The sequence below is a fragment of the Phacochoerus africanus genome, chromosome 3 (assembly GCF_016906955.1).
Source record: "Phacochoerus africanus isolate WHEZ1 chromosome 3, ROS_Pafr_v1, whole genome shotgun sequence".
Taxonomy (NCBI): Eukaryota; Metazoa; Chordata; class Mammalia; order Artiodactyla; family Suidae; genus Phacochoerus; species Phacochoerus africanus.
In genome coordinates, this window is record NC_062546.1 from 4,578,528 (window position 1) to 4,605,771 (window position 27,244).

Here is a 27,244-nt window from a genome sequence, read left to right on the forward strand (position 1 = left end):
CTTCATCTGAGTTATAATTTTCCCATTAAAATCTATCCAGATCAGGTGGGGGGCACAAAGAAAGAACAATTATTTTTCAAAGTTTCGACTGTTCACTTTAAGGATAGCTCTGAAAACACAATTCAGTTGGAGATTCAAGCTGTTTCATTTCCTATCTAATCTGGTGAATTGCCTTCCCTTACAGTCCTCAGGGTGGAAGGCGCCAAATGAGACCAGGAACGAATTTTCACCAACTTCACTTCAGCGCTTTATTTTTAGATTATATTAAAACCTCATTAGGCTCCCTGAGGGAGAAGCGTGTTAACCACTAGCAGAGGCAGGGGGAAAAGAAGGGAAAGGAAAGACATGCTACACTGCTAACAAGGAAAGCGCCCTGAAAACAGCTGGGCTGCGGTCGGCCTGGGTCGAAGCTAAAAGCAGCTTATCACCAAGACCGGGGAAAGGACGTGAGCCAAGCGGGCAGCTTCATCTTTTTACCCCGCGGCTAGGGAGGGCCGGTCAGGCTTGTCAAGCTGGCGAATGCCTTTAGGGGGACTTCCAGATGGGCTTGAACGTCTCCGGGGTCTTCCAGATGGGATGGGGTGGGGTGGGGGAAGGGAGGGCAGAGGAGCTCTGGGGCTGTGAGCCCGGCGCCCGGCGCCCGGCACCTGCGCTCTGAGCAGTGTCCACGGGCCTCAAGGAGCCTGGGGTGCACAGGCCAAGGCGGGGGCGGCCGCAGGAGTGAGGGGAATGCTGAACCAAACACAGGATTTATTCGTGTATGTACATAATTTATCATCTGTGAGCAGAGGTCTCATAAATACAGATTACAACTCTACATAGGCTAAGCAACAGGTAATCGCTTCCCCCAAAATAATTCGGTTCAATAAAAAATCGAGAGCATTTACACCACTTCTTGCCTTTCTCGCTTCTTCTCTTTCTAAACCATCGCTGGTCAGTTTAAACAGGTGCCATTCAGTTTCCTCCAGGCAGCCTCTCTGCCACCCCCGCCTTGACGGTGAGAGCTTACTTATTAACAAGGTGCCAGGAGCGTGCTTGGTGACACCCACAGATGCCAGGGCCAGAGGCAGGCCTGGAGGGAGCCAGGCCTCTGCTGCTGGGACAGGACTGTGCGCGGCCTGGGCTGATGGGCTCAGTGGAAGGTGCTCTGGAGACGGCGGCGGGGCCAATGCGCCCCGCGGGTGGGGTCACTGATGAGGAGCCCGTGCTCCCTTCGGGGGTAAGTGCCATCCCCTCCACCCCTGCTGAAGAGCCACCACACGTGAATGACACAACCCCCTCGCCCAGGGGGACGGGAGCCCAAGGAAATGCCCATCTCCGCAGGGTCGTTTTTCCCTCGAGAACCACGAAGTGCTCATCTTCCCTTTACAGACGCCCCTAACGTCCCGATCCCAAGACTACCCAAGGAGCCACCCTACCCTCCAGCCAATCACGCCCTCCTTCTCAGCAGGTCAAGAGCCAGCGATGTAGTCCTTTGAACACCAGAGAGTCTTTACACAGAGGAGTCCGCAGACGGAAAGGTCGCTGCTGCAGTCTCCAGAGAGGAAACGGAACTGGTCAATTTCTGTGAATCCTTTGTGCCCAGAGAAGAACCATGATCGGCTGGGCGACACCTGGTGACAGGGCCCCAGCCCTCCTGCCAACCTTCAGAACCACCTACTTCATCGTTGAGCCCGGAGGCCGAGGCTCCGTCAGCAGCAGCTCCGCTTTGGCTCTGAAGGCTGTCTCCGGAGTTTGAAGCCTTTACCGCCGGACGGCGGGCTGGCATCCGTGGATGGAATTCTTCGACCTACACCGAGAAGAGAGGAGAGAAGGGAATGAGCTTTAACTTTCTTTTTCTTTTTTGCTGCTTTTTAGGGCCGCACCTGCCGCAGATGGAGGCTCCCAGGCTAGGGGTTGAATCGGAGCTGCAGCTGCCGGCCTGCACCACAGCCACAGGGGGCCACGCCAGATCTAAGCCGCGACTGGGACCTACACCACAGCTCATGGCAATGCCGGATCCTTAACCCACTGAGCGAGGCCAGGGATCGAACCTGCGTCCTCATGGGTACGAGTCGGATTCATTTCCACTGAGCCACAACAGGAACTTCCAGCTTTAACTTTCCCCACCTGCTCCATTCTCAGACACAACCATTTTACAGAGGCAATGCGACAGGTCTCATGAAAATCTAAAAAGTTTCATCAATTTTTCATTTTGGACTCATGTTAGATTTACAGAAAAGTCGCAAAGATAACACAGGCTGTAACGCCCTCACCCAACAAGTATCTGAGAGCTTTACCACAGGATTTGTCAAAATGAAGAACTCGACACGGGACTATTAACCCGACTCCGGCTTTTGTCGGATGCCGTCAGTGTTCCTAGAGGTGTCCTGTTTCTGTGCCGGGGTCCAAGGAAGACTCCCCCACCGCACTGAGGACAAATTTCTTCAGAAAAAAAAATGACATATTGCAAAGTTCCATCAGAACATGTCTGTCCCCGTGTGGTGGCAGAGGCCACCGCCAGAGACACCCACGCCCCTGCCCCGCCCTGTTCTTAAAACCCAGCCAGGTGCTTTAAATACTGCTGTCCCCTAATCCACCCCGGGGCTGTGCCATCACAGCACCCTCGGAGACAGCGCCACGAGCCTGCACCTGCGCAGGTGCCCTCCTTCGCCTGACTGCCCTCCTCCGGACAGGTGTTTAGTTTGCTTCCAGGACGTCGCTGTTCTTAACAACAACGCAGAGGGTGTCTCTGCGAACCAATGAGGGCGTGTGCAGGCCAGGCGAACAGGCGTGCAAGAGCCGGCGACGCTGCTCTGCTGCGGAGGATCTGACACAGACGCCGCCTTCCTGCTGTCTGTCTCGCACAAACGCAAGAAGGACGTGCAGTTTAAGTTTTGACAGATGCTGCCAAATTGCTCTCTGAAGAGGCTGGACCACTCTGTTCTCCTGCCAACAATGCATAAGAATGAGCGGGCTTCACTCGACTGCTCCGTGGAGCAGGATGTAAGGTCGAGAGAAACCTGCAGTCGCCGCCCGCCCGGTAACGCCGGACAAAGCCGATAGGGATACCGACGCCCGCCCACCTCCTAACCCTGCCCGGCACCTCCGATGCTGAGGGCGGCGGGGAGCCAGCGCAGGGGTCGTCACATATTTGTACGCACGCGACCATCTCCCCCGAATCAGGCCCGAAGCCTTTCGAGGGAGGAGGTCCCGTTTCTCCACCTTGATGTTTCCAGCATCTTGTCAGCACAGACCTGGCACTGAGGCAGCTTGAAAAACACGGAGCAAACGGACACCTGCATCTTGCCATTAACAAGGCTGAGTGGGAATCTGCCAGCTGCCGGGTCCCCTGGTTGCCCAGCCTGGGCCTCCAGTGTGTGGAGCGCCCTGCAAAGTGGGTGGGCAGGATGCCACCTGGGGCTGTAGGGGCAGCTAGAAAGGGTCCCCCCAGGATGTCCCACAGCCACTTTTCAAAGGCCTGCCTGTGCTGTTGTGAGTGACCTGCAAACTTACTTAAAAGCGTTACTGAATCTTCTTGTCATGACATATTTCCCAATAAACGGATACGGAAAACACAGCTGCTGTTACAGAGCCGCCTCCCAAGTATTGTTTTAGAAGAAAGCAGAGAGCATCTTCACGGCCTGGGACCTGGCGAGGAGGACGAGGATGTCTTTAACAGGAGCCCCGAGGGCACGCCAGGAGGCCAAAGAGGGAGAGCGCGGGTTACACGCAGATGAGCAGCTCCGGTCGCTAAAGGAGCCCATTCGAAGATGGACGTCAAGCCACAGAGCAGGCCTCTCCGGCAGACGGAACAAACCACCCACGTCCAAAATGAACGGCACGTGCTAAGACAAAGGCAGAGACGCCCAGCAGGAAGATAGGCAAAACAACACAAGGGAGCAGAGCTGGACCTTACGGAAATGTACAACCAGACCTCCAGAAAGGCGCTGGACTTCGTCTCCTGGCCCAAGCTCGGATCCCTACCCCGGCTGCCCCCGAGGGAGTGACTGGCACTCTCACAGCCCTGGTGTCAACGTCAGCAGTGGCTGGAGCCACTCTGCAGACTGTCTGCCCATAAGCCTGCACGGGATGCACGCACACCCACAGACCGGGCAACTCGACACGCCTGACAAACTGTGAGTGCCCCGTACACACTGGGCGCAGAGGTGCCACCTGCCGTCGCTCTAAACCGCAAAGGGTGCCCCATCCATGGAACGGGCAGCTGCATCTCCCCCCGCCCGCCCCTGACGCCCCCTCCTCAGCCAGGACGGTGACTCTGAGCTGCGCTACCACCTGGGCGTGGTGGCCGAGGATGCCGGGCACACACGAGTAACGCCCGCCCGTTTCAAACAACGTAAAGTGTAGAAACGGGCAAAGGAGGAAGAGCCGGCACTCAGGATGGTGGCTCGGGGGCGCCGTTGGGTCTCCGTGGGGGGCTGACTACCGCCTAGACGCCCGCTGCTCCTGACACTCCTGACACGAGCACCTTGCTGCCCGCACGTCCTCCTTCCATAAAGAGCTCACCCCCCGGGCGCCGAGCGCCTGCAACTTCACAACACCCGGTAAATGACCAACTCCACGTACTTCCAAGTTTCCCATCGTTTTCAAGGTGTATTTTTTATTTTTTATAGTTAAAACGAGTATGTACATGCTAGTTCTCTTTAACAATTTTCACTGTGGGTACAGTTCACTACCTTCCTGTTTTAATACCGCGGGAGTAAAGAACGTTTAGAAAATGGTGATAATTTGAGCACTCATGACACCCCACACTTAGATATTTGAGCTTGAACTGCGAAAAACTCCCGACTGGCCTCACGTTCCCTTTCAAGAACATATGTGGGCAACTGCTGTTTATAATCCAGGAGGACAATACATAATCACGACTTTTTCATGTTGAGAGGAAGGGGCTGGACGAGAGTTTGCAAACCAGCGCGCCCTCGCCATCCCTGGTGGCAGACGGCTTGGCAGGCCTGCACAGCACTCTGAAAATATCTGAATAGTGGCCAGATTTACACAGTGTGACACGTTACATAAAATCCAGATCTCTGGTCTCTGAGCAAACGAAAAACATCAAAAAATAAAATGAGGAAATGTTCCAAGATTAGATGGTGGTGATGGCTGTTCAACTATAAACATAACAAAATTCGCTGAATTATTAAAAAAAATACTAAAACTACTTTATGAACACACACAGAAAAACCCCAAAGCAACGCAAAACAACCCCAGCAACTGAGCAACCGGTGGCCTACACTCTACCTGCTGGAGCTGGGCCTGCATGTGCCAGCGGTTGGGGTCCCCTGGGTGTTCTGCCCCGCCCCCAGGCCCTCACCCCTCAAGGCTCACCACCTGCCCCAGGCCTGCTCCACTGGTGGAGCAGGGCACCACTGGGCACTGGCAGCTTATGGCCCTCCCTCTACATGCCAGCCCGGTGCCCTCCCGCCCTCTCGGATCTCCCCGGAACGATGGATGGATCTGAATGAGTACGTTCCCCTCGCTCACTGGCTTTCTCCCCTCCTGCACTGGGAGCCTGATATGTTCACTCACTGGGAACCCTAGGTCTCGGCACACCTGCTCGGTCAGGCCACAGCTCCCCTGTCACCTCCTCCGAGAGGCCTTCCCTGACCATCCGCAGAAACTCTCTCCCTTCATCCTCTACCGTCTTCTTCCAGCCACTGCTCATCACCTGAAAGGCTCTTAACAGTTTGTCTGCCTCCCAAAGGAGGACATGTGCTTTAGCAGAGCAGGGGCCACACCCGTGACAACTGGCTGCCGTCTCCCCTGAGCCTGGGACAGTCCTCAAGAATGATCCTGATGAACTGGAATGAAATGAATGAACACACGCAACCTGTGGAGGCTCCCCGAGCCATGCAGCAGCCTCTCCCCCACCTAGTGCCTCAGCACTGCCCTTCCCAGAGGGAAGGAGGAGCGGGGGGCGCCGGCTCCCCTCTCACGAGCAAGTGCCTGGCGTTAACTTCCGAGGGTCTCTCACACTGGAATTACACACACATTTCGTCTCCCTTTATTTATTTGGTTCATTTTCAATGACTCTGGACGACTAATTGAAACACATTTAAAGAGACGCGAGGGAGAGATGACAGCTTTTAGGTCCTCAAGGCCCTGAACATTATTTATTCAGCAGCAACATCCTTTCTAGAAGGGCCACAGTCGCCAAGCAGCAGCTCCCCGGCAGTTAGGGCATGATGTGAAACCTGCCGTCCCTCCTAAATCCCCAAACCTCATTCCACTGAGGACTCTGTCAGAGGCCAGACTGCTCTACATACGGAGAACACTCTCCCCAGCAAGATAATTCTGTCTTAAGTTGCGGTGCACAGAGGAGACCCGTAAGGCACAAGATACTCACTAATTTCTATAAAGAGTTCGTTTATGTTTATGGCGTTTTTTGCGCTGGTCTCTACAAAAATTGCATGGATGGAGTCGGCGTAGTCCTTAGCGTCTCTCTCCAGGACCTCCCTGCAAGGCAACAAATCACAAATCAGAAATTCTGCCCCATCGAGAGCCTAACGGGATCCCCGCCACCCAGCAATTCCCCAGGTTCACGATGCCAGAGAGGGTCGCCACGGCTGGGGAAGGAGCCCACACAGGCGGTCCTCCCCATCCTGCCACTACTGCGGATGAGGAACCCAAAGCCCAGAGCACCCTGACGCAGATGACGGGCGACGACGGCAGCGGAGGGGACCGTCAGAGACTGCCCGGGCCGCCTCTCCCCTCAAAGCACAGCCCTGCCTTCGGGAAGCACGGAAGCGGTCCAGAGAAACTGCCAACAAACGCGCTTTCCTCACTCTGGCATCCGAGGTCACGGGAGCCGAGGGCTGCACTCATCTCAGATAATGTCAAGTATGACGCAGCCGACGCCGAAATAAATCACACACCTGTCTCGATATACAATCTAATTAGCTCCAAATGTCTGAACTCTTCATTCAGTTTGAAACTTCGGGACTCCAACCAAACAACACGGGGGAATTTTTCAATGTCAGAGATAAAATAAAAGCAAGATTCTTATACTGGCTATCGCTCTGTAGGAAAAGGCACACACACAATCAGCACCGCCACCTCCTGCGCCAATCACTCACCTCACGTCGATAAGATCACACTTATTTCCTGCAATGGCGACCACGATATTAGGCGGGCCATGCTGTCGCAGCTCTTTCACCCAGTTCTTTAAGGTTGAAAATGTCTCCTGCAACACAGAGGAAGAAAGCAACTGGAGACCCTAGCAACCAAAACAGAGTTCTCAAAACCGTCTAGAGAAAAGGGTAAGCCTTACTTCTTTTGTGATATCATAGACGATTATAGCTGCAGCCGACCCTCGATAGTACATTGGCGCTAAGGCACGAAACTGCAAAGAGGAAAAATCGACAACAAAATTGGGAAAACTGGTTACATTTTTTTTTTTTACTAGACTCTTTTAAGCCCATTATCCCTGCACAAAAGGTACTCTTTCTCTTAAGCCAAAGAAGATGACATGATGCTTTAAAGCAAATGAACCAGTAATTACCAAAGGCAAAAACTTCTAATGTAATGCTGCAATGCCTCTCAGAAGGTAGTTTAGCATACAGTTTTATCGGAATTAAATATGGTGCTATAAACAATTGTTTCAGCTAAAAAGGCTTTTTAATTGAACTCAATGTTATAACTCCCAAATGCATTTGTTCAACAGTCCTTTAAACTTTGACTTCCCAACTCTCAAGGAGACAGAAATAACGCTGTAAGTCGCTCTCCGGAGAAGCGGCTGCATCCGGGTGTCGCACAGATGACCCTGTGACCTAAACGCTGCCTGTGCTCCAGAAACAAGCACACATTTACATCCACAACGCGTGGGCCTCTAACTCATTGTGCTGCTATCTCCACGCACGTGGCAATTTCCCACTGCGGGTACATATCTCATTTCACCTACATGAACGTAACTCTGCGTGCAGGTCGCCCGGCTGCCGATCACCCGCTCCCCCACACATCCAGGAAGGGAGAGAAGGAAGAGGGAAGGAGCAACTCCTTCAACAGCGAGGCTGGTTCAGCGGCCCATGTCTCTTACGGGGTGTGAGGTGGGAAATGGGAAGCGCTTTCCCCAGCCGCCCTTGGCTCCTGGGCATTTGCAGGTGCTGCTGAGCACCCCGCTCAGTGAAGGTGATGCCAACATCTACAGATGTAGATTTTCTGGCTTTTTGGGGCCGTGCCCGCGGCTTATGGAAGTTCCCAGGCTAGGGGTCAAATTGGAGCTGCAGCCAACGGCCTACACCACAGCCACATGGGATCTGAGCCGTGTCTGTGACCTCCACCACAGCTCATGGCAACGCCGGATCCTTAACCCACTGAGCGAGGCCAGGGCTTGAACCTGCATCCTCATGGGTCCTAGTCAGGTCCATTACCGCTGAGCCGTGACAGGAACTCCCAGATAAGTTTGATTTCGGGCCTTAAGCTGCGGTCAAGTGACATGCATGCATGTGTATATCCATGTAAACACCATCCCACCGAAAGACAAAACATCTCCATCAGCGTGGAACGTCCCCAGCGCGCCTCTTCTCATGTCCCTGCTCAATCCGTCACAGCAACCCTGTTTTCAAGGCTGTTTTATGGCTATGTACCGATCTTGACACGACCACAGCGGTTTTCTCTTGTTTATGATCTGCACAGAATACCCTCGCTCATTCTCTTGTTTTCAAGCCATCTCTGGCCTTACAGTTAAGGTAATCCTCCTATAACCAGCACACTCTTTGATCCTCATTTTTTTTTTCTCTTTAAAAAAATTTTTATTGGAATGTGGTTGATTCACAAAGTTGTGTTAATCTCAGGCGCACAGAAGGGCAATCCGTCAGGGATAACTTTTCAGACTGTTTTCTCAAACAAGCTTGATCCTGATTTTTGATTCAATCTGACAACCTCGGCCTCTTAAGTGGCATGTTTAGCTCCTTTACATTTCATGTACTTGCTGATACATTTGCTTTTTACTAACATTAGGTCTGTCATTTTGCTATTTGCCTTACATTTTTGTTCCACCGAAAAAACCCCAAAAGACCTGTTCTTAGAGTTCCCATTGTGGGTCCAAGGAAATGAACCAGATTAGTATCCATGAGGATGCGGGTTCAATCTCTGGCCCTGCTCAGTGGGTTGAGGATCTGGTGCTGCCATGAGCTGGGGTGTAGGCCGGCTGGTTGCAGCTCCAATTCGACCCCTGGCCTGGGTTCTTCCTTGTGCTGCACCTGAGGCCCTAAAAAGCAAAAACAAAACAAAATGCCCTTCTTTTGCATTAACTGGTTATTTTCCAGTATTCATTTTTAACATACTGATTTAACCATTGGCTTTTTTGCTATACCTTCTTGTGTCATTTAAGTGGCTGCTCTTGTAATTACAACATACCTTTCTCAAAACTGACTTCAGAGTTTAAAAATGCACCACTCATGTAAAAGATCAGACCTCGGCAAGATTTCTTTTACCCACTGTCTTTCGTTCTGTTGGCAAACATTTTACATCTATACTACAAAGCATACAAGCCAATATAATTTTTGCATTAAATAGCAGTAGCCTTTTATTTATATTTTTGTCTTTTTAGGGCCACACCCACGGCACATGGAGTTTCCCAGCCTAGGAGTTGAACTGAACTGTAGCAGCCGGCCTACACCACAGCTCATGGCAACGCCACATCCTTGACACACTGAGCGAGGCCAGGGATCGAACCCATGTCCTCATGGATTACCAGTTGGGTTCGTCACTGCTGAGCCAAGACGGGAGCTCCCAGCAGTGATCTTTTAAATAGGAAGAAAAAAAGCCTGATTTTTATATTTACCATTTTCCAGTGGTTATTATTTCTTCCCGTGGATCTGAGTTGCCATGTGGTATCGTTTCCCTTCAGCCTGAAAAACTTTCTGGGGCTGCTACCAAATCCACTCAGCTTTTCTTCTCCTAAAAGTGTCATTACTTTGCATATTTGAAAGATAATTTTGGCAGACTGACACTATTTTCTTTTTCTGCTTTCGACACTTCATTTTTCTAAGTTTATTTTTTCTTTTTGGCTGTGCCTGAGGCATGCGGAAGCTCCCAGGCCAAGGACTGAACTCGCGCCACAGCGGTGACAATGCTGAATCCTTAACCTGAGCCACAAGGGGCCTCTGGCTCTGGGCACATTAAAGATACACTGTCTCCGTGAGTAGTCAGCCCTCACTCACGCTGGTGTCCCTGTACGTATGGTGTCTATACTGTTACCTTTGGCTGTTTTCGAGATTTTTCTCTTTAGCTTTGGTTTTCAGCAATTTGCTTATGATGGACCCTAGATGCGATTTTCTTTGTATTTATAGGTTTGCTAAACTTGTGGATTTGTAAATTGATATGGTCCACCAAAATCTGGGGAAATTTCAGCCATTATTTCTCAAAATGTCTTTGTTTCTGTCCCTCCTGCTACCCCCCCCCCACCCCCACAACTTCTGGGTCTCTAGGTGCCCCTGTTAGACTGTCTGAATTTGATCCTATGGTACTAAGACCACGTTCACATTTCTCCCGCTTTCTGTTCTGGTTTGTTTTGTCACCTATCCAGTGGCTTTTTCATGTTAAAAATTACTGTTTCCAGTTTGGGCATCTCCGTTTGATTATTAGTTGTCATTCTGTGTGCGATTCCCCATCGGCAGTTACGTAGATACTGACTCCTTGTCTTTTGAACCCTGGAACATATTTAAACGATCTGGTTTCCATCATCTTCTCTGGAGAGTGTTAAACTACTGCCCACTCACCCGAGACTGGTTTTACACGTGGTCAGGGCGGGTCTGCTCGGGTCTGTCTGTCGGCCCAGGCCCAGGGCGCCGTCCCCCTCCTAAGACACGCCCTTCTAAACCTGTAGGGGAAGCGAGGCGTCTCTGTTCCCGGTAGGGCGGCAGGACTGGACTCTACTCTCCCTTCCTGGGATGAGCGGCAGCTCTGCTCAATCCTGTCACCCCCTCGGGCCGTTGGCTTCTGCTGGCCCTCTTCGTGTCTCCCCGTGCACTAACGATTCGGGGGCTCAGCAAAGCCCTGTGGGGAATTTATAAGCAGGTTTTTGGGGGCTTCTCTCCTTGGTGGAGCCATCTTTCTGGGGTATGCCTCCTCTTTTTCCTGCTGATCTAGCAACCTTCAACTGTGTCCTCAAATAGTGCAAGCTAAAAATAGGGGATCTTTCTGCAGGAGTCCTAGCTAACCTGGGCCCGTGGTCTGGGGCGTGCCCTCCAGAAAAAGCTCGGGGTTTTCTCATTCAGTGAGAAAACGTGAGTCTCACCCAATGTCATCCTTTCTCAGTCCTTGGCCACATCTGGTCGCTTGGCAGTGCCTTCAGATAGCTGTTTTTGAATGTTTTGTTCAGAGGTGATGTGTGATTGTCATCTGTGGGAGGGTAAGTCCGTCACAAAGGGGGAAAGTTCACTTAACAGTGAAGTCACTTAGGAGAGCAAATCGGGATGAAAAGGCCTCACCGAGGCTCTATCTGAAGAAAAAAAATTATGAAAACAAGTTTCAATCTAACTGGTATTCGAAAAAATTGAGGCTTATGAATGCAGCCAGGAGCTAGTTTCCTGAATGAACACCGAATCAAAGTGGATTGATGACTGTGATTCTTCTGATAAACCACGTGCTGGCACCATACGCTCTCTGCCTTTCATTTCATGCTTGTCTCTCCTAGTCCTACCATAACAAGGGAATTTTTACAAAATATCTGAGGACTCCATCAGCTGCCCCGCGGCCTCTCAGCCTTCCGATGCACAATCACCACGTTCCGAAGCCCTTGGGTCATCATTCTGGCCAGAGGTGCTCTTCTCACTTAATTTAACAAGGTCCCTACCATCCACGGCTTTGCATGACATCTGCCGCGCCACGTTCTCTAAAGTCACTTTCACGGACTTAATCAAATCACCTGACAATCGCCTGCGACTGGACCATGAGAAAGATGATGGGTCTGGGAAAACCAGGCACAGTCACAGACGTGAGCATCGAAGGCGGAGGACGTTCGAATGGTCAGTTTATCCTAAAGGACTGTCATTTTATGGTGACTTCTGGTTCCGTTACAAATCTCATTACTACAGAGAACGGAATCATAAATATGCAAATACCAGAAATGCATCAGTTGAGGCGTGCGATACGCACACCACACGTTAAAGTGGGTAGAGGGTCTGGCCCCCTTACCTGGGCCCAAGTAGGGCTGGCGCCTGGGCGCCAGGGGCCGAGAGCACAGACACGAAGATGTCCCTGCCCCCATCGGGCTCACAGTCTAACACGAGATAAACAAGGAAGCAGGTGACAGTCCCAGGATTCGAGGAAGTGCACCGCAGAGTCCACTGACTAACTGGTCCAGCCAACATCTGAGCACCGACGCCGGGTCAGGCTTTGTGCCGGGCCCTGGGAATACAGCAGCGAACAAGACGCTGTGGTCCCTGCTCTCATGGTCTGGTCTATGGGGAGAGCCTGGCAGTAAAGGGATGCAGACAGCCAGCTCATTACTACTTGCAGTGAGGGTCCGGGGGAAATGGACTTAGGGCATAGATGCGAGGGCTTAGGGGAGACTCAGAGGGTGGGACACTGAGCCGAGACGAGAAGGCTGGTAGGGGGCCACGAAGAGAGAGTTCAGTACAGGACACGATGTGCGGAGCCCTGACTGACAGAGACCGTGGCGCATCTGCGGGGGCGCAGGGAGGCTGGAGCTGAGCGGGAGGGCGGCCCAGCCTCAGATCAGGTGCGAGTGGATCCGAGCCACTGTGGAGGCTGGGGTGTGTGGAGGGGATGGAGTCAGAGAGGACCTCCCGATGCAGGTCCGAGCGAGGCGGCGGCGGGCTGTCTGAGAACAGCAGGGGTGAGGAGAGCCCCTCCCAAGGGACCCTCAGATGAGGGTTGTTTTTTTTGTCTTCTTAGGGCCGCATCTGCGGCACATGGAGGGTCCCAGGCTAGGGGTCTAATTGGAGCTGGAGCTGCCGGCCTGCACCACAGCCACAGCAACATGGGATCTGAGCTGCGTCTGTGACCTACACCACAGCTCACGGCAACGCCTGATCCTTAACCCACTGAGCAAGGCCAGGGATCGAACCTGCGGCCTCATGGCTATGGATGCTCGTCAGACTCGTTTCCGCTGTGCCACAATGGGAACTCCAGGTGAGGGTTTTGAAGGCTGAAGAATCCCGGGGCAGGAAGGGCATTCCAAGCAGAGGGACCGACAGGACGAGCGTCTGAGGGCACGGACCTGCCCGGCACCCTGGGGAAGGCTAGGCCATCCGGTCTTGCAGGACAGATGGGTGGGGCGAGATGAAGACGGACCATCTGGCTGAGGGAGGCACTGTCAGGGCCCGCAAGGCCCTGCCCAGGACAGCCGGCAGAGGCGCCCACGTGATCTCCGCGGCTGGCATTTCGGTTTGCGATGGGCTGTCAGATGTTCAGCTCCTCTTAAACGCTGTGACCTGGCAACCCTGGACCTGAACTCTCCCCTTGGCAACCAGCAGCTGGAGCGGGTGCGCCGCTGGCCTCTCTCCCGACTGCAGCAGCTCTCCAGAGCCCTGCCTGCCTCATTTACATTCCCTGTGCCAGCCGAGCCCCTGGCTGCTTAAGTGATGGAGCTTCAGGCGGGGGGCGGGGGGCAGATGTGCATCTCAGAGCAACTACTCCTGGTGCAGAATCAATTAGGAGCAGGAAATAGGAGGCAGGCAAACCAGCTAATTACAAAACTTAGCAGAATCCTGCTACTACGGCGGCAGTAAGACAGGAACATAAACCCTCGTGTTGTTCTTTTTTATGTTCTGGAAAACAGAGGCGTTATATATCACAGTGTCCACCCAGACGGGCTCTGATTCAAAGCATAGCGGGATCTACGTTATCGCGTGAGTCTTTATGATGAGGGCTTTGCTGTACCATCGAATATATGGGAAGGAGTAACTACATCCTGGGACCCAGCAAAAGGCTGCTTATGCATCGCTCATGTGAAGAGCCACGGGTTCGTGGCGAACGGGAGGTGATGCCGGGGCTGTGAGCGGGGGTCTACTCAGGAGGCCCTGGTGGGAAGCGGCCCTTCTGCAGGATCAGGGGGATGGTTGGCAAAGGCCTGCCCCCCTAGAGAAGCACAGCCCAAACAGCGCAGGAGCAGCGGGGAATGGGGACACGAAGCCGGTGCGTCTCAGGTGAGGCACCGGACACACGGTAGGCCATCCACCACGAGAAAACACAGAAGAAACCCAGCCGAGCGAGCTGAGGACGGCACGTCCGTACGAATGCACGGTGTCCGTCTAGGACAACAGTGATGGCTTGTTTGCTTCTGCTCCATTTGTCTGTGATGATTCTGGTCCTACTTTATAGTGTACGCAGCATCCATGCTGTCTCAGATAAGACTGTGACAACAGACTCCTTCTCCTGATTACTTCTGCCATACTTTTAAGCGCTTAAGATAGCACTGTACATCCATCAGATGGCCTGTTTTGATGGCACTGTTTGAAAACAAAATTAAACAGCGGCTGAATAATGGGGCAGCTGCCAGACAAACCTCGACAGGAAATCAGAGTCAGGGCCCAGAGGGCAGAGGAGGCGGCAGGCAAGTGTCTGGTCCCTTCCCTGCCTTCCTGCCCATTTGGTTTGGGTGGGCTGCACCAAATCCCACTCGGCACGGTGAGGCTGCGGCCCCGGCCCTACTTCTGGTTCTGGCTCCTCCTCAGGCAGATAACCGCCCTGGACAGTTTTACCGTCGGGCGTTTATCAGGTGTCTGTGGCACCGCAGTGTGTGAGCTCACCCACTTCACTTAAGTCTCAACCTTTACACATGGTACAGTTCCCTCCTTAGCTTTTAAAAGGCAGCTGCACCTGAGCTGTGCTTGACTCTCCCCTTTTCTCCCGCTAATTCTCTTCTGTCTTTGCTAGAGGACGGAGCCCCAAATCACACACGATGCCGTGAGCGGGACTTTAGCAGGCCTGTTAGTCGGCGTTTACGGGAAGACACTAAAAAGTGTGCAAACACCCTCGGTGCTCTGGATCACGCTCTCCATCGCGGACTCGGTGGCTCTGACGGAAACGAAAAAGGCTGGCGCTGGAGGATGGACACCAACGCGACTCTGGCGCAGAGGAAGGAAGGAAGCGACGCCAAGGGCAGGAACCGGCAGTTCTGTGGGAGCTTTGATTTGGGCCTCAGAGAAACACGTAGTAAATGAAAGAGGGACTTACTCGTTCTTGTCCAGCTGTGTCCCAGATGAGGAATTTATGTAGCTCATTCTGGTACTGGACAGTCTTGGTCATAAAGGATGCCCTACAAAGAGAGACCTCGGTGGTCAGAACACAGTAATGCAAAGCCCGTCACCAGCCCCACTTGGAACACCGCCGAGACTTGGCGCTCACGCTCCCTCCACGCCGCAGCCCGACGGCGGGCCCCTGGGGGCGCGGGTGAGAGGCTCAGATGTGGCTGCACGTTCTGGGTCAAATAGAGCCCTGGGCACACCGGCCGCCGGCACAAAGACGGAAGGGTCCTTTGGCTGGGGACCGCCGGAGCTCCACGTCAAGGCACCGAGAGCCAAACTGATGACCATCCAGACAGGAGCCTCCCGAGTAACGTAAGGAAGCTGTTTGGGAGAGAGGGCACCATGGGAAAACGCTTCCAAACACCCGAGTGGCCAGGAAGTGAGTGCACGAGGATCTTAGGCCCCGGGGTTTGTCCTCACCCCCTTCCTACTCACAGGACCGTGCAGGAGCTGCTGTAACACGGGAGTGAGGAAAATGAAGACGCCGATCCAGAAGCAGGGAGACAGCCAGAGACGCGATGCCCCGGCAGCGCTCTGTGTTTGGGCCACGAAGCAGCCCCTCAGCTGTCCTATGGCCCCGTCAGAGCCCCGGGCCTGCCCAGCCCTCGATGGGGAGGCGGGTGACGCCGCCGCCGTGCAGGCCACAGGCTCGCCCCGAGGGACCACTCTGCCCAAGGCCTTGAAGGCGGGGATCCCGGTATTTGGGGGCCTCATGCTTTTTGGAGACTCTCAGAGGAGCCACAGTGGCCCACAACACGTACCTGGGCACTGCAGGGGCTCCTGAATAAAGCTTTGCAAGTCCTGCCCTGGGCCTGCACTCAGCTCCAATACCATCTCACCCAGAAAGCTCCCTCCTGAGTCCTGGCTCCTCCACACACCCCAGTCTGGCCCAAGATCCCAGCGAGGATTCTGTCTTCCTTCCTGCTGCCCAAGCCTCCTGGGGCCAAGGGCCCAGCTGTACTCCGGGAATCAAACCCTCGTCATCCTAATCAGGACGACGGACTCAAGGGCTGGACATTTTCAAATACGCTGCATCTGAAATATCTCTGAGATTCAAGTAATAGATACATAACTTTCCAGAAAGTACAAGACAAAATCAATAGAATGATTTTCTGAGGCATTACTGCGCTTACAGAAGTATCAGAATCGTTCGTTTTAAAAATCTGAACTCTGATACAATGAATTCCTAGAAGTATTTATATAAATTCACGCTTTAGCAGGGAGCCTCCCAGACAGTGACTGTGATGAGGAGGGGGAGGGGGCTGGGAGACGGGACCCCATCCTGCGGGCTATTTATCTACCGGAGGTTCGCCCGCAGCATCCTCAGTAAAGTGCTTTCCCCACGGACGGTGCTCAGTAAACGCTAATCACATCAGAACTTGCGGTGACTTGCCATGATTAAATCAGGACGTACAACGTGATTTCTCACTTTAGGAAAGATCTACGCATTCGAAAAGCCTTATTTATCGTGAAGATTAAATGATATGATGTATGTGGAAGTGCTGTGCAAACTGTAAGGTACTCTACCTCCACGTGGTATTAGTATTATTATTATTTAAGGGCAACTCGGGAGAATGTTTTGGTTTAGGCTTTGCAATTAGTCCTAAAAGCTTACAACTCAACTCCATCAATTACGGCTGCGGTGTTAGATTTAGAAGTGACAACAGGCAGTTGACAGAGGCCTATTAACAGAGCCAGTGCAACCAACACCTTCATTTTGGCTGCTCAGAGAACAAGGGGAGAGACACGCCGCAAGGAGACCTGAGGCCGAGAAAGCGTACACAAGACAGCTAAAAGGAGATGCTTCGTTGTTAGATCAGAAGTCCCTGAAGTTCAACCTACCTGCCAACCGCGTCCCCTTTAGGGAAAGCATGGAGTCAACACTCAGACAAGAGGAGAAGGACAACATGGCAGCTGTCACTTAAGTACCTTCAAAGATTAAACCCAGCTTCCTGTCTGTGACCCCAGACCACCCTTCTCTCTCCCCCGCCCCGACAGTCACTCTCAACCCATCTCCTTCCATCTACACTGAGGTCCGCTGGGTCCGAAGCTCCCTGCCGGGGGAACCCTGGTCTCTGCGGGCCTCTTGTCCTTTCATCACCAGCATCTCTCGCCCACACAACCAGTTCTTTAGGAATCTCGTCTGTCCTCTGTCTCAAACACCCAGAAAAGCCTCTCCTCCTGCTTCTCTGCACAGAGTGGGTGGCTGCTTTGCTGGAGGAACGTCACGGAGCTCTGCGGACCGGTGGTGATGAAGCCTGTCCTACCTCGGCTGGACCCGCCCCAGGCCTCTTACTCCACAGAGCGCCTATTCCAGATGCTCACAACTGTTTCCCAGCTCCATACCCCTTCCTGCGGGCCCTCTTTCTACAGTCTTCTCAGAGCAAACAGGTTACAAGCCTTAAGGTCCCCAACATATGCCCCAGTCAACCCTCCCAACTTGGGAATAAGCCCATCTCCATTCACACCAGCTGTGATTTCCACTTTTCTGGCGCCGACACGTCGGGACGTCTTTCTTGGATTCGCCTGTCACCACTGCCCTGCTCCTGATCCCAGCACACCCTGCCCGGGGCCATGGCAGTGGTCAGACTGGCCTCCTCCTCCCAGACTCCAAGCCTTCCACCTGTCCCCGTCCCCACCTTCAAGCCGACCGTTCCTTTTCCTTGAACGCGTGCTCCTGGCTAAACACGCCTCCCGCTGTAGGGCCTGCTCAGCCGCCACCCTCAGAGAAACCCGCGCTGTCCACCCAGGGCAGCAGCCTGCCCCGCCAGCCCTCCCACTCTGCAGCACACGCATCAGCCTGTTCTGTCCTCCAAGCACACGCTGTGAGGGCTGCACAATGCCTGACTGGTTGCCTTGCTCATTTTTAAAGTTTCGGTTCTATGCCTGACACACCATGAGGAAGTTAAGTGCCAGGAAGGCAGGAACCCTGCTGGACGTCTTCCCGTGAACGGGTATCTTTCTCCTCTCTTCTGGCTCTCCCGGAATTCTGACCGTGTCGCCATGAAGCGCACTTCCATTCCACCCACTGCTCCAGGGCGTCCGGCCAAGCACTCCCTGAGGCGTAAAGTGAGACGAGCTTCCGAAGTCCGAAGTCCGAGGCCGCGGCTCCTCAGCCGGGTGTGAGGCCTCCAGGCCGTGAGGGGTGTGGTTCTGCTGACTCTCGAGAGCCCGAGGTCTTGGCCAATCACACCTCTAGGAACCATTTCCTCCTCCGGTCGGCATCTGGATTCGGCCGGTCTACACCCTGGCGACACGGGGACTGGGGGTCGGGCCTGGAGCGAGGGATGCCTGTGGTCTCTCCCAAGCGGAGCTCTGGCTCTGGCCGGCCCTGGGCAGGAGGCCTCCCGCGCGGCTCACTGAGTGAACCCCGTCCTGCAGTCTCAGTGCGCGTCCACATTTCCTGACCTCGGCTCAGCGCCGCCGTCGCGCCACGTCATCACCCGCGCGCCACAGTCCTCCCTCCCGCCTCTCCATCAGCAGCCCGCCCGCCCAACACGCACTGGTCTGCAGCGAAGCCTGGTCCTTTGAAACGTCCATCCAATCTCATACAACCGTCTGGTTCTTCATTTTACATTTAATCTACACTGGAACCTCAACCCCTGAAATAAATTCATAACTTGGACCCTAATCTTCGAGTGTGGCTACTACAGTTTCTCTCTCCCGTCACTCCAACTCCAGGACACTCCCACAACGTTCAAGTTCAATGATGCGGAGGGTATGAGAACGTCAATATCTTGCTCTTTGAAAAACAGGCAATGGCTTCCTGCCATCCAAATGACACATTTTTATTTTGCAGCCTGCCATTTACTTGTCTGATAACCTTATTTTTCACTACTAAACCATCTCTCTTCACTCTGCCGAGGCAGATCTTATTACCTCTTTAATCTAAACCCCCTACTAGCATTATTTCCTAAAGCTAGAATGCCTTCCATATACTTCTCCATTTTTCACGACACTCTAAAAATATGACGTTCACGCTCACCAAGGAGGCATGATCTTCGGTTGGAGTGCGTGATCCCAGTGCAAGCACTTGCTACGAGGTGTTTTAAGAACGTCTTTCCTGGAGTTCCCGTTGTGGTACAGTGGTTCACGAGTCCGACTAAGAACCATGAGGTTGTGGGTTCGGTCCCTGGCCTCGCTCAGTGGGTTAAGGAGCCGGCGTTGTCGTGAGCTGTGATGTAAGTTGCCGACGCGGCTCAGATCCTGCGTTGCTGTGGCTGTGGTGTAGACTGGCAGCTACAGCTCCGATTCGACCCCTAGCCTGGGAATCTCCATACTTTAAACCTAAAGGTTTAGCCTCTCCTTCTGTTTGTCAGGAATCGTGTACAGAATGGGAAAGCCTTTCGCACCGTGTACAACCCAACCAACACCAGGACGACGGCAGCAGCTGCCCCAGCCGAGCTCTCGCCGCAGTCAGCACGCCCCCTGTCCCTGTCTGGTCCTTACCATGAGCCCCTGGGCTGCGCTCAGTTCATCATCACAACATGAGGGGACAGAGCAAGCGAGGGGCACAGCTAGAAGCCACGCCTGCTGCTGGGCCCCCGAGCCTGTCCCTGGGGCCACAGCACTGCAGGGCCCATCTTGCACTGGTGGCTCTACCTCCTCCAGCACGTGCCTTCCTCTGTGTGGTGGGAGTGCCAGCAGGGTAAGCCCAGCCCTGCCCAGGAGGCTCACAGTGGGAGGACCGGCTGGCGAGCACGCAGTTGTGAGGCAGACACTCGAGCAGATACAGGAGGGACAGAGCTGCAGGAACACAGAGGTAAAGCGTAGTCTAAGGACCCGGGAGCGTGGTGGTGGGAGGCTGGAAGATGCCCTCCCCGCCAGCCCAGCCCTAGACCCTGTGAAGATGGTACTTCCACGGTGAAAGGGACCTTAAAGATGCAATTAGCTGCAGAATCTTGGGATGGGACGAGGATCTTAGATGATCCAGGGGCCAATGTAATCACAAGGGCCCTTGTAAGGAGACCAAGAAAAGTCGGAGCCAGAGAAAAAGGTGATGGAAGAAGGAAGTGGAGACCAACTCCTGTGCCCTGATGGTGGCTGAAAGGCACCTTCCGGGGTGCTGGTCCCTTCTTGTGTGGCCAGGAGCCCTCCTACATGGGAGCTTGTTCTCCAGGGGCGCTGGGCCCAAAGTGGCCTAGGTCAAGTGCTCCCGCCCCACTGGCTGGTTACCGTCCTCTCACTTCTCCCACCCTTCTGGATTTGTTACCGTCTTGCACTCTTCACACCTGTCAATACAGACTGTCTACACCGGAGTTCCTGTCACGGCTCAATGGTTAATGAACCTGACTGGCAACCATGAGGTTGCAGGTTCGATCCCTGGTCTCGCTCAGTGGGTTAAGGATCTGGTGTTGCCGTGGCTGTGGTGTAGGCCGTCAGCTGTAGCTCCAATTCAACGCCTAGCCTGGGAACTTCCATGTGCTGTGGGTGCGGTCCTGGAAAGACAAAAAAAAAAAAAAAAAAAAGACTGTCTATACTGAAAAAAAAAAAAAAGGATCCAAGGGAGCAGTGACGCCAGGTGACGGAAGCCAGAGGAAAGACCGATGAAAAGTCCAGCCACTAAAAGAAGGCAAGGAAGCCAATCACCCCCACACCCCCGTGAAGGTTACGACTTCTAACTTCCAGAACCATGATAAGTGGCACTCTTGCAAGTGACTAAGTTTGCAGTCATCTGTTACAGCAGCAATAGGAAACTAATACACTAGGGAGGGCTTCATGAGAAGAGCTGAAGTTTGACCTGAAGTCAGATGTTTCAGGGGGGAGTCTGCCAAGCGGATGCTCAGCAGCAGATGTCCAGCAGCAGGACCCAAGGTGGTGGATCACGTTCCTTAAAGAGAAACAGCAAGAGCAAAAGCACAGGGTGGTGAACATGCAAGACTCCCAGTGGTTCTGCAGAGTGAGACTGGGTGAGTGCGCGGTGGGGCGGGGCAGCGAGTGAAGCAGGGTGACCACAGAAAGGGCTCCGGACAGGCTGGGTACAGAGGTGATGAAAATCAATGAGATGCCGCATCTCAACACTGCTGAGTGTCTCACGCTGTGAGGCCCTGTTTCCTGTAAGCTGACATCTCCCCAGAGGCCAGGGCCTTGCTGTCACCACTTCTGTCATATCTGTGTTTATCTGTATTACTTACTACTGAATAGTGTAAAAAAAGATCACTTCCCCCTCTCCTCCCCAGGGCTGTACCCTTGGCATATGAAGGTTCCCAGGCCAGGGGTTGAATCGGAGCTACAGCTGCCAGCCTACACCACAGCCATAGCAACGCGGGATCCAAGCCACATCTGCAACCTGCACCACAGCTCATGGCATTGCTGGATCCCCAACTGACCCACTGAGCCAGGCCAGGGATGGAAACCTCGTTCTCATGGATCCAAGTCCAGTTTTTAACTGCTGAGCCACAAAAAGAATCCCACTTTTTTTTTTAAAAAAAAACTGAAATTTGTCTAAGCAATAATATTGGTAAAATTAAAAACTTAACAGCATTCGTGGACTAGTTTTATTTTTCTTAACAGACAATAAAATACTTAACAACATAAATGTAAAATGCTTATCTGTGCCCATCTAAAGTCATCTCACAGGGGTTGTTTTGGAAAAGACAGCTGAAAGTGAAGGGGAGCCCCCCCCTCCACACCGGCAGGGAGGGGTGATGCTATCAGACCTGCTTGAAAGGTGAACTCTGGGGGCGCACCACAGGCCTTTGGGGTCTTTCTGCCCGACGCCGAGTCCGTGGCAGCCCGAGGATGAGTGAGGTGGATGTCTGTAACAAGGCCCCTGCAGGGCACAGGTGGAGACGGGTGTCCAGGCAAAACCTGGGGAATCCGAAGCCCTGGGAGAGCTCAGACAAGACGGCGGCAATGGGAGGGAAAAGGGAACCAGGCTGGAAGCCAGCCGGAGGCCCGACAGGACTCAGGAGAAAGGCAGGGCCGTTGACAGGAAAGGACAGGGCATCGGCTGGTGAGAGGGACGGTTCTAAGGCGATGGGGGCTTCTGGCGGCTCAGGCGACTGTGTGTGAGAGGAGCTGGGCCAGAAGAGCTGTAAGCGCCCTCACTGCTGCTGGGGCCAGGAGGGCTCGCTGCCCGGCTGAGCGGAGCAGGCAGGGTCCCCAAAGGCTCCCTCCCCCCTCCCCGGCCCCGCAGCTCCTGTCAGACCCGCCGAGGGCTGCACAAGCGCGTGGGTAGCCTGTCTCCCCTGCGCCCTCCTTCACGGGTGCCCGTGGCAGAATCTAGCAGGGCCTGCCATTTCTTTCGCTCTCCGCGACACCTAGGAGGCCACCCAATGTACGCCCATAAAGGTTTCTCGCGCTGGCCTCTGCCTGGCATCCTGTTACACTAACACACCGAGCGACTGCAGGACAGCCGACACAGTCAGACTTCTGCTCACACCAGTGCTGCGGTCGCTGACCCGCACAGCCACGAACCCTGTGTCTGGGACCTGCGTGGGTTTACCTGAAGGAGCAAGTCCTGGAAGGAGAATTTCTGGGTAAGGATAGGAGACAACATGATACTCACTAAATGTGCAGACGTTTCAGCCAGACTACTCAGCTCTGTTTATTAGTTTTGCCACCATCTGGAAACAAGGAGTAGCTTTAGCACCTATGATACAGGGCTTTAAAATATTTTATATCTATCTGCATCGCTGAAGTTTCATGTTTTCTATACACATAGATTATATACATATATTTACTGGAGAATAATTAATGAACAATAAAATGCAGTATAGGGTTTTGGTGTTTCATATTCTTGTGTAACCACCGCCCAAAACAAGATAAAGAGCATTCTCATAACCCCAGAAAGTTCCTTTATGCTCATTTGTACCTATTATCTTTTCGGGGGGTCATTTATTTTTATTTATCTTCACCTTTGGCCATGGCATGCGGCGGCTTGATGGGGGATCTCAGTTCCCAGACCAGGGATTGAATCTGGGCCTCAACAGTGAAAGTGCTGAATCATAGCTACTAGACCACCAGGGAACTCCTGGGGCAAATCATTTTTGACTTCTACTTCATAGATTAATTTTGATTATCCTTGGATTTCACAGGAATGGAATGATAAAGTATACACACACATTCTTGTGTCTAGCTTCTTTCACTTAACAGTGTTTTGGAAATTACTCTACATTATTTGGTAGTCAATTCTTTTTTATTGCTGTAAGGTATCCCACTATAGGAATATATGACTTTGCTCATTGTTATGCTGAGGGATATTTGGGTTGTTTCAAGTTCTGGGTTATTATGAATAAGGCATCTTGGTACAAGCCTTTCTCCGAACACATATTTTCATTTCTCCGGGGTGAATACTTAAGGGTGGACCTGCTGAGCCATAAGGCAATGCAGGTTTAACTGAGGATGAAAACAGAGAGGAGGTCTTCAAAGCAGTAACGCTGTTTTCTAACCCCCGGAAACGTGTATGTACAGTTCTAGTTGTTCCATATTCGCACCAACATTTTGGCTTAACGTTATTCTCTAATTTTAGCCCTGCCTTAAGAACAAGGCCCAATGTCCACTCTCACTTCCATTCAACACTATACTAGAGGGTCTAGCCAACACAATAAGGCAAAAAAAAAAAAAAGCATACACACAGTAAAAACTGTCGCAGAGGCCATGTGTACCCTAGACATGAAGCGCGTGCCTGTAAAAACGCACGATGGCCTTGGGGTCTGTGAGACACGTGACTGCCAGAAACAAGACAACTGACCTCACGCATTTATGTGTTTGGCTGGTTTTAGGTCCCCATTTTGGTATCTGTGTGAAGTTTCTTCGGTCTTCTTTTTCTGCTTACTTTGGGATAAATCAGTTTTTTCTATCAGACGGGGTTAATTACCAGTGTCCACTGATTTAGTCAGTCAGGCCTCATCATCAAGCCTCCATAAAAATTCTTTTTTTTTTCAGGGCCACACCCAGCAGCACAGGGAAGTTCCCAGGCCAGGGGTGGAATGGAGCTACAGCTGCCGGCCACAGCCACAGCCGCAGCCACACCAGATGTGAGCTGCACCTGTCACCTACTGCACAGCTCACAGCAACGCCAGATCCTTAACCCACTGAGTGAGGCCAGGGATCGAACCCGCCTCCTCACGGATACCAGTTGGGTTTGTTACAGCTGAGCCACAGCAGGAAGGCCCATAAAAACTCCTTAACGATGGGGTTTGAAGGGTTTCCAGTTGGTGGCCTAGCCCAGCTCCACAGGACAGAAGCTCCGGCGCTTGGGTCGGTTCCAGCTCCGCAGACCTCCTCGCCCGGTCCATCCCCATCCCTCAGGGAAGCGGCTCCATCTAACAAAGTATGTCCCTGAGTTCCGCGGGCTCTGCTAGCAAACTGCTAAAGCTCGAGAGGGTGAAGAGGTGGGAACGCTCAACCCTGCGGCCTGGTCAGACAGAGTGCGGGCACTCGACACGGGCGACCAGCATCCAAAGGGCCAGCAGTCTTGTGGGACTGAGCCTCGCACCTGCGGAGTCTGAGAGAACTCCAGGATTTGGCGTCAGAACGGAACTGGACTGAAGGAGACCCCACGGTCGTCCAGAGAGCGGGAGGGTAGACGGCTGGTGTGGAAAAACCCCTCACCTGGTGAAAGAGGCGTGTTGCGAGCAGAGTCCCCGGGAGACTGCCCCGAGGCCGTCCTACCGGCGTCCCACAAGCCAGGCACTGTCAGGGTGGTGCGGCCGGAGACCCTCCCAAGACCTCAGACGGCCTTTCCTTGTTGGCAACGCTCTTCTCCCTCCGTGTTTCAGTTCGGAAGCGCGGTTTCCTTGTGTGTTTCCATCTACTGCCCTGACGTTCAACAGAGCTTTTCTTAGATGAGCTGCATGGCTGATGGGCGCAGCAGAGGCAGGGAGATGCTGAGGCGTCCTCCCGGCCTTCCGTTCCTCCGCCTGCATCCCTGCGCACGGGCTGCGGTTCCCGGTGTCCAGTTAGGGTGGGGGCTCCCTCAGAGAGGCCCCTCTGGGCTCACCCGCGCTGCAGGCCCCGCAGGGCACGGCCCGAGGCCCGCCCAGGGCAGCTCCTTCCCACCCCTGTCCCCGGGGGGGGATGACTGCAGCCAGAGGCCACTTCTCTCCTGTGAGTGGCTCCTCGCGTTCTGAAGTGCGACTCCTTTAGGCTCTTTGTGAGCTCAGATGTCTCCTGGGCTTTTAAAAATTTACCTTGCTGGCTTTGGTTTTTTGAATGAGTCTCTCATGACTTTTCCTATCAGAAGTGCGAGCACCCAGGGTTGTTTTACGTATTAAGCTATTGCGTTTCCGCATCAAAGAAAAACAGCATTATCACCACCACTCGCAGCCCCGGCAGCCGCGCCGCCCCACACTTGGGGAGGATGCGCTCTGGGGAAGAGAGAGGGGCGTTCAGGGGCAGGTATGTGAGGTGCCAGGTGTCTCTGCAGTGACACAGGAGTCATCTTGAGTCACTGGAGACAGGTGGCCCTCAAGGCTGTGAGCGTGAGGGAAATCAGCCGGGCAGACACAGGGCTGCAGGGAAATCCTCACTGTTTCAAACTTTCGGCCAAAAGAACAGAAAAAGGAGGACTCTGCCCAAGAGGCAGGAAGGAGGGGAAGCAGCACCGCATCCCGCAAAACAAGATGCTCTGCAGGGAAAAAGAACGCCAGGCACTTCGAGAGGACAAACCCAACGAAATGGTCAGCACTTGGCCACTCGTGAGCTGACCTTCAACCCCGCAGCGGGGGTTCTGGGGGGTAAGAGGGCAGAGGCTGCCAAGAGTGGAAATAGATGAGAGCCTGGTAGAGACCAGGCCCGGACACCTCCGTAAACATCGTACAGAGCCAGTTGCTACTGAGCTCCTAATGATGGGCTACACCTGGCATCGCTTTGCCAAGATTCCTTTTCCCTCAGAACTACAGAGCCGGGGGGGCCAGACCAGAAGTACGCAAGTAACCAGGTAAGTGGTTACAGATTGTAACGTTTACTATGACCTTAACCGAACACTGGGTGGGAGGAGGGATGAGAGTGGAAATTTCAGCAAAAGGACACGAAAACGAACAAAACCAGTGGGTACGCTATGACTTCAGAAAAGCAATAATTCAACCAAAGAACTTAACGGATAGGTTTAAAATTATACTAGAATTAGTTGAAAAAGTGATGAAAGAACTGGATGAAGGGCTAGGGAAAAACACCTGGTCTAATGCATGGAGGGAAAAAAAAAAGAAAATATAGGAAAGAATATGAGAGACACACATAAAAAAATAAAAAAAACCTCTAAACTATATGTAATAGCAGTCTGAGAATGTGAGGGAGAAAATGGAGCAAAAGCAAGACTGAAGAGATAATGGTTGAGAACATTTCAACCTGAAAGACACTAAGCCACAGGTTCAAGAAATCCTATGAACCCAAGCAGGACAAATAGAGCAAAAATCTCATCTAGGCACATCAGAGTAAGACTGCTAAAACCCAGAGACGAGCAGGAAATGCAGACGGCACCGAGGGGATATCAAGAGATGACAAACTGACATCGGCTTTCAATAAAGACAGAGGAAGTCATAAGAAAATGGGATACGTATTTTCAAAGGTCTGAAAGACAACGACTGAAAACCAAGAATTCTATATCCCATGAAAATAGATCTCAGTGTTCCCGTCATGGCTCAGGGGTTAACAAACCTAACTAGTGTCCACAGAGATGTGGGTTTGATCCCTGGACTTGCTCAGTGGCTTAAGGATCTGGCGTTGCTTTGAGCTGTGCTGTATGTTGCAAACACAGCTTGGATCTGGTGTTGCTGTGGCTGTGGTGTAGGCCAGCAGCTGTAGCTCCGATTCGACCCCTAGCCTGGGAACTTCCATATGCCGCAGGTGCAGCCCTAAAAAGACAAAAGACAAAAAAAAAAAAAAAAAAGAGGAAAAAGAGAAATAGACCTCAAAACAGACTGACTTGCCAAAATGACTAAAATTAAAAACAGCTGTTGAAGATGTGGCACAAACATACCTTTCACGCACGGCTGGCAGGAATGGAAAAGAGAAATCAACCACTTTGGAGAGCAGCAGTTCTGATAAAGATAAACATGCCTCAAAACCCACTGTGGCTGGCAGCCGGC

General features: G+C 52.9%; 1 protein-coding gene across 5 annotated transcripts in view; it reads right to left on the bottom strand.

Moving 5' to 3' along the window:
• Nucleotides 1–223: 223 nt before the first annotated feature.
• The window catches only part of RAB22A (RAB22A, member RAS oncogene family), a 51,066-nt gene continuing 24,045 nt past the window's right edge, over nucleotides 224–27,244 (bottom strand). Inside the window, exons 3-9 of one of the 5 annotated variants that reach the window (XR_007133789.1) lie at nucleotides 15,142–15,223; nucleotides 7,268–7,339; nucleotides 7,074–7,180; nucleotides 6,344–6,453; nucleotides 3,496–3,630; nucleotides 2,280–2,928; nucleotides 1,720–1,789 (exon numbers count right to left, since the gene is read on the bottom strand). Coding sequence is in view for 2 of the 5 variants with exons in the window: in XM_047770786.1 (XP_047626742.1) it covers nucleotides 1,692–1,789; nucleotides 6,344–6,453; nucleotides 7,074–7,180; nucleotides 7,268–7,339; nucleotides 9,782–9,910 (516 nt within the window). In the remaining 3 variants the exon portion in view is untranslated. Of the gene's footprint in view, nucleotides 1,790–2,279; nucleotides 3,631–6,343; nucleotides 6,454–7,073; nucleotides 7,181–7,267; nucleotides 7,340–9,781; nucleotides 9,972–15,141; nucleotides 15,224–27,244 lie in introns of those variants that run through there. The other 4 variants (XR_007133788.1, XR_007133787.1, XM_047770785.1 and 1 more) reach the window with 4 other exon arrangements.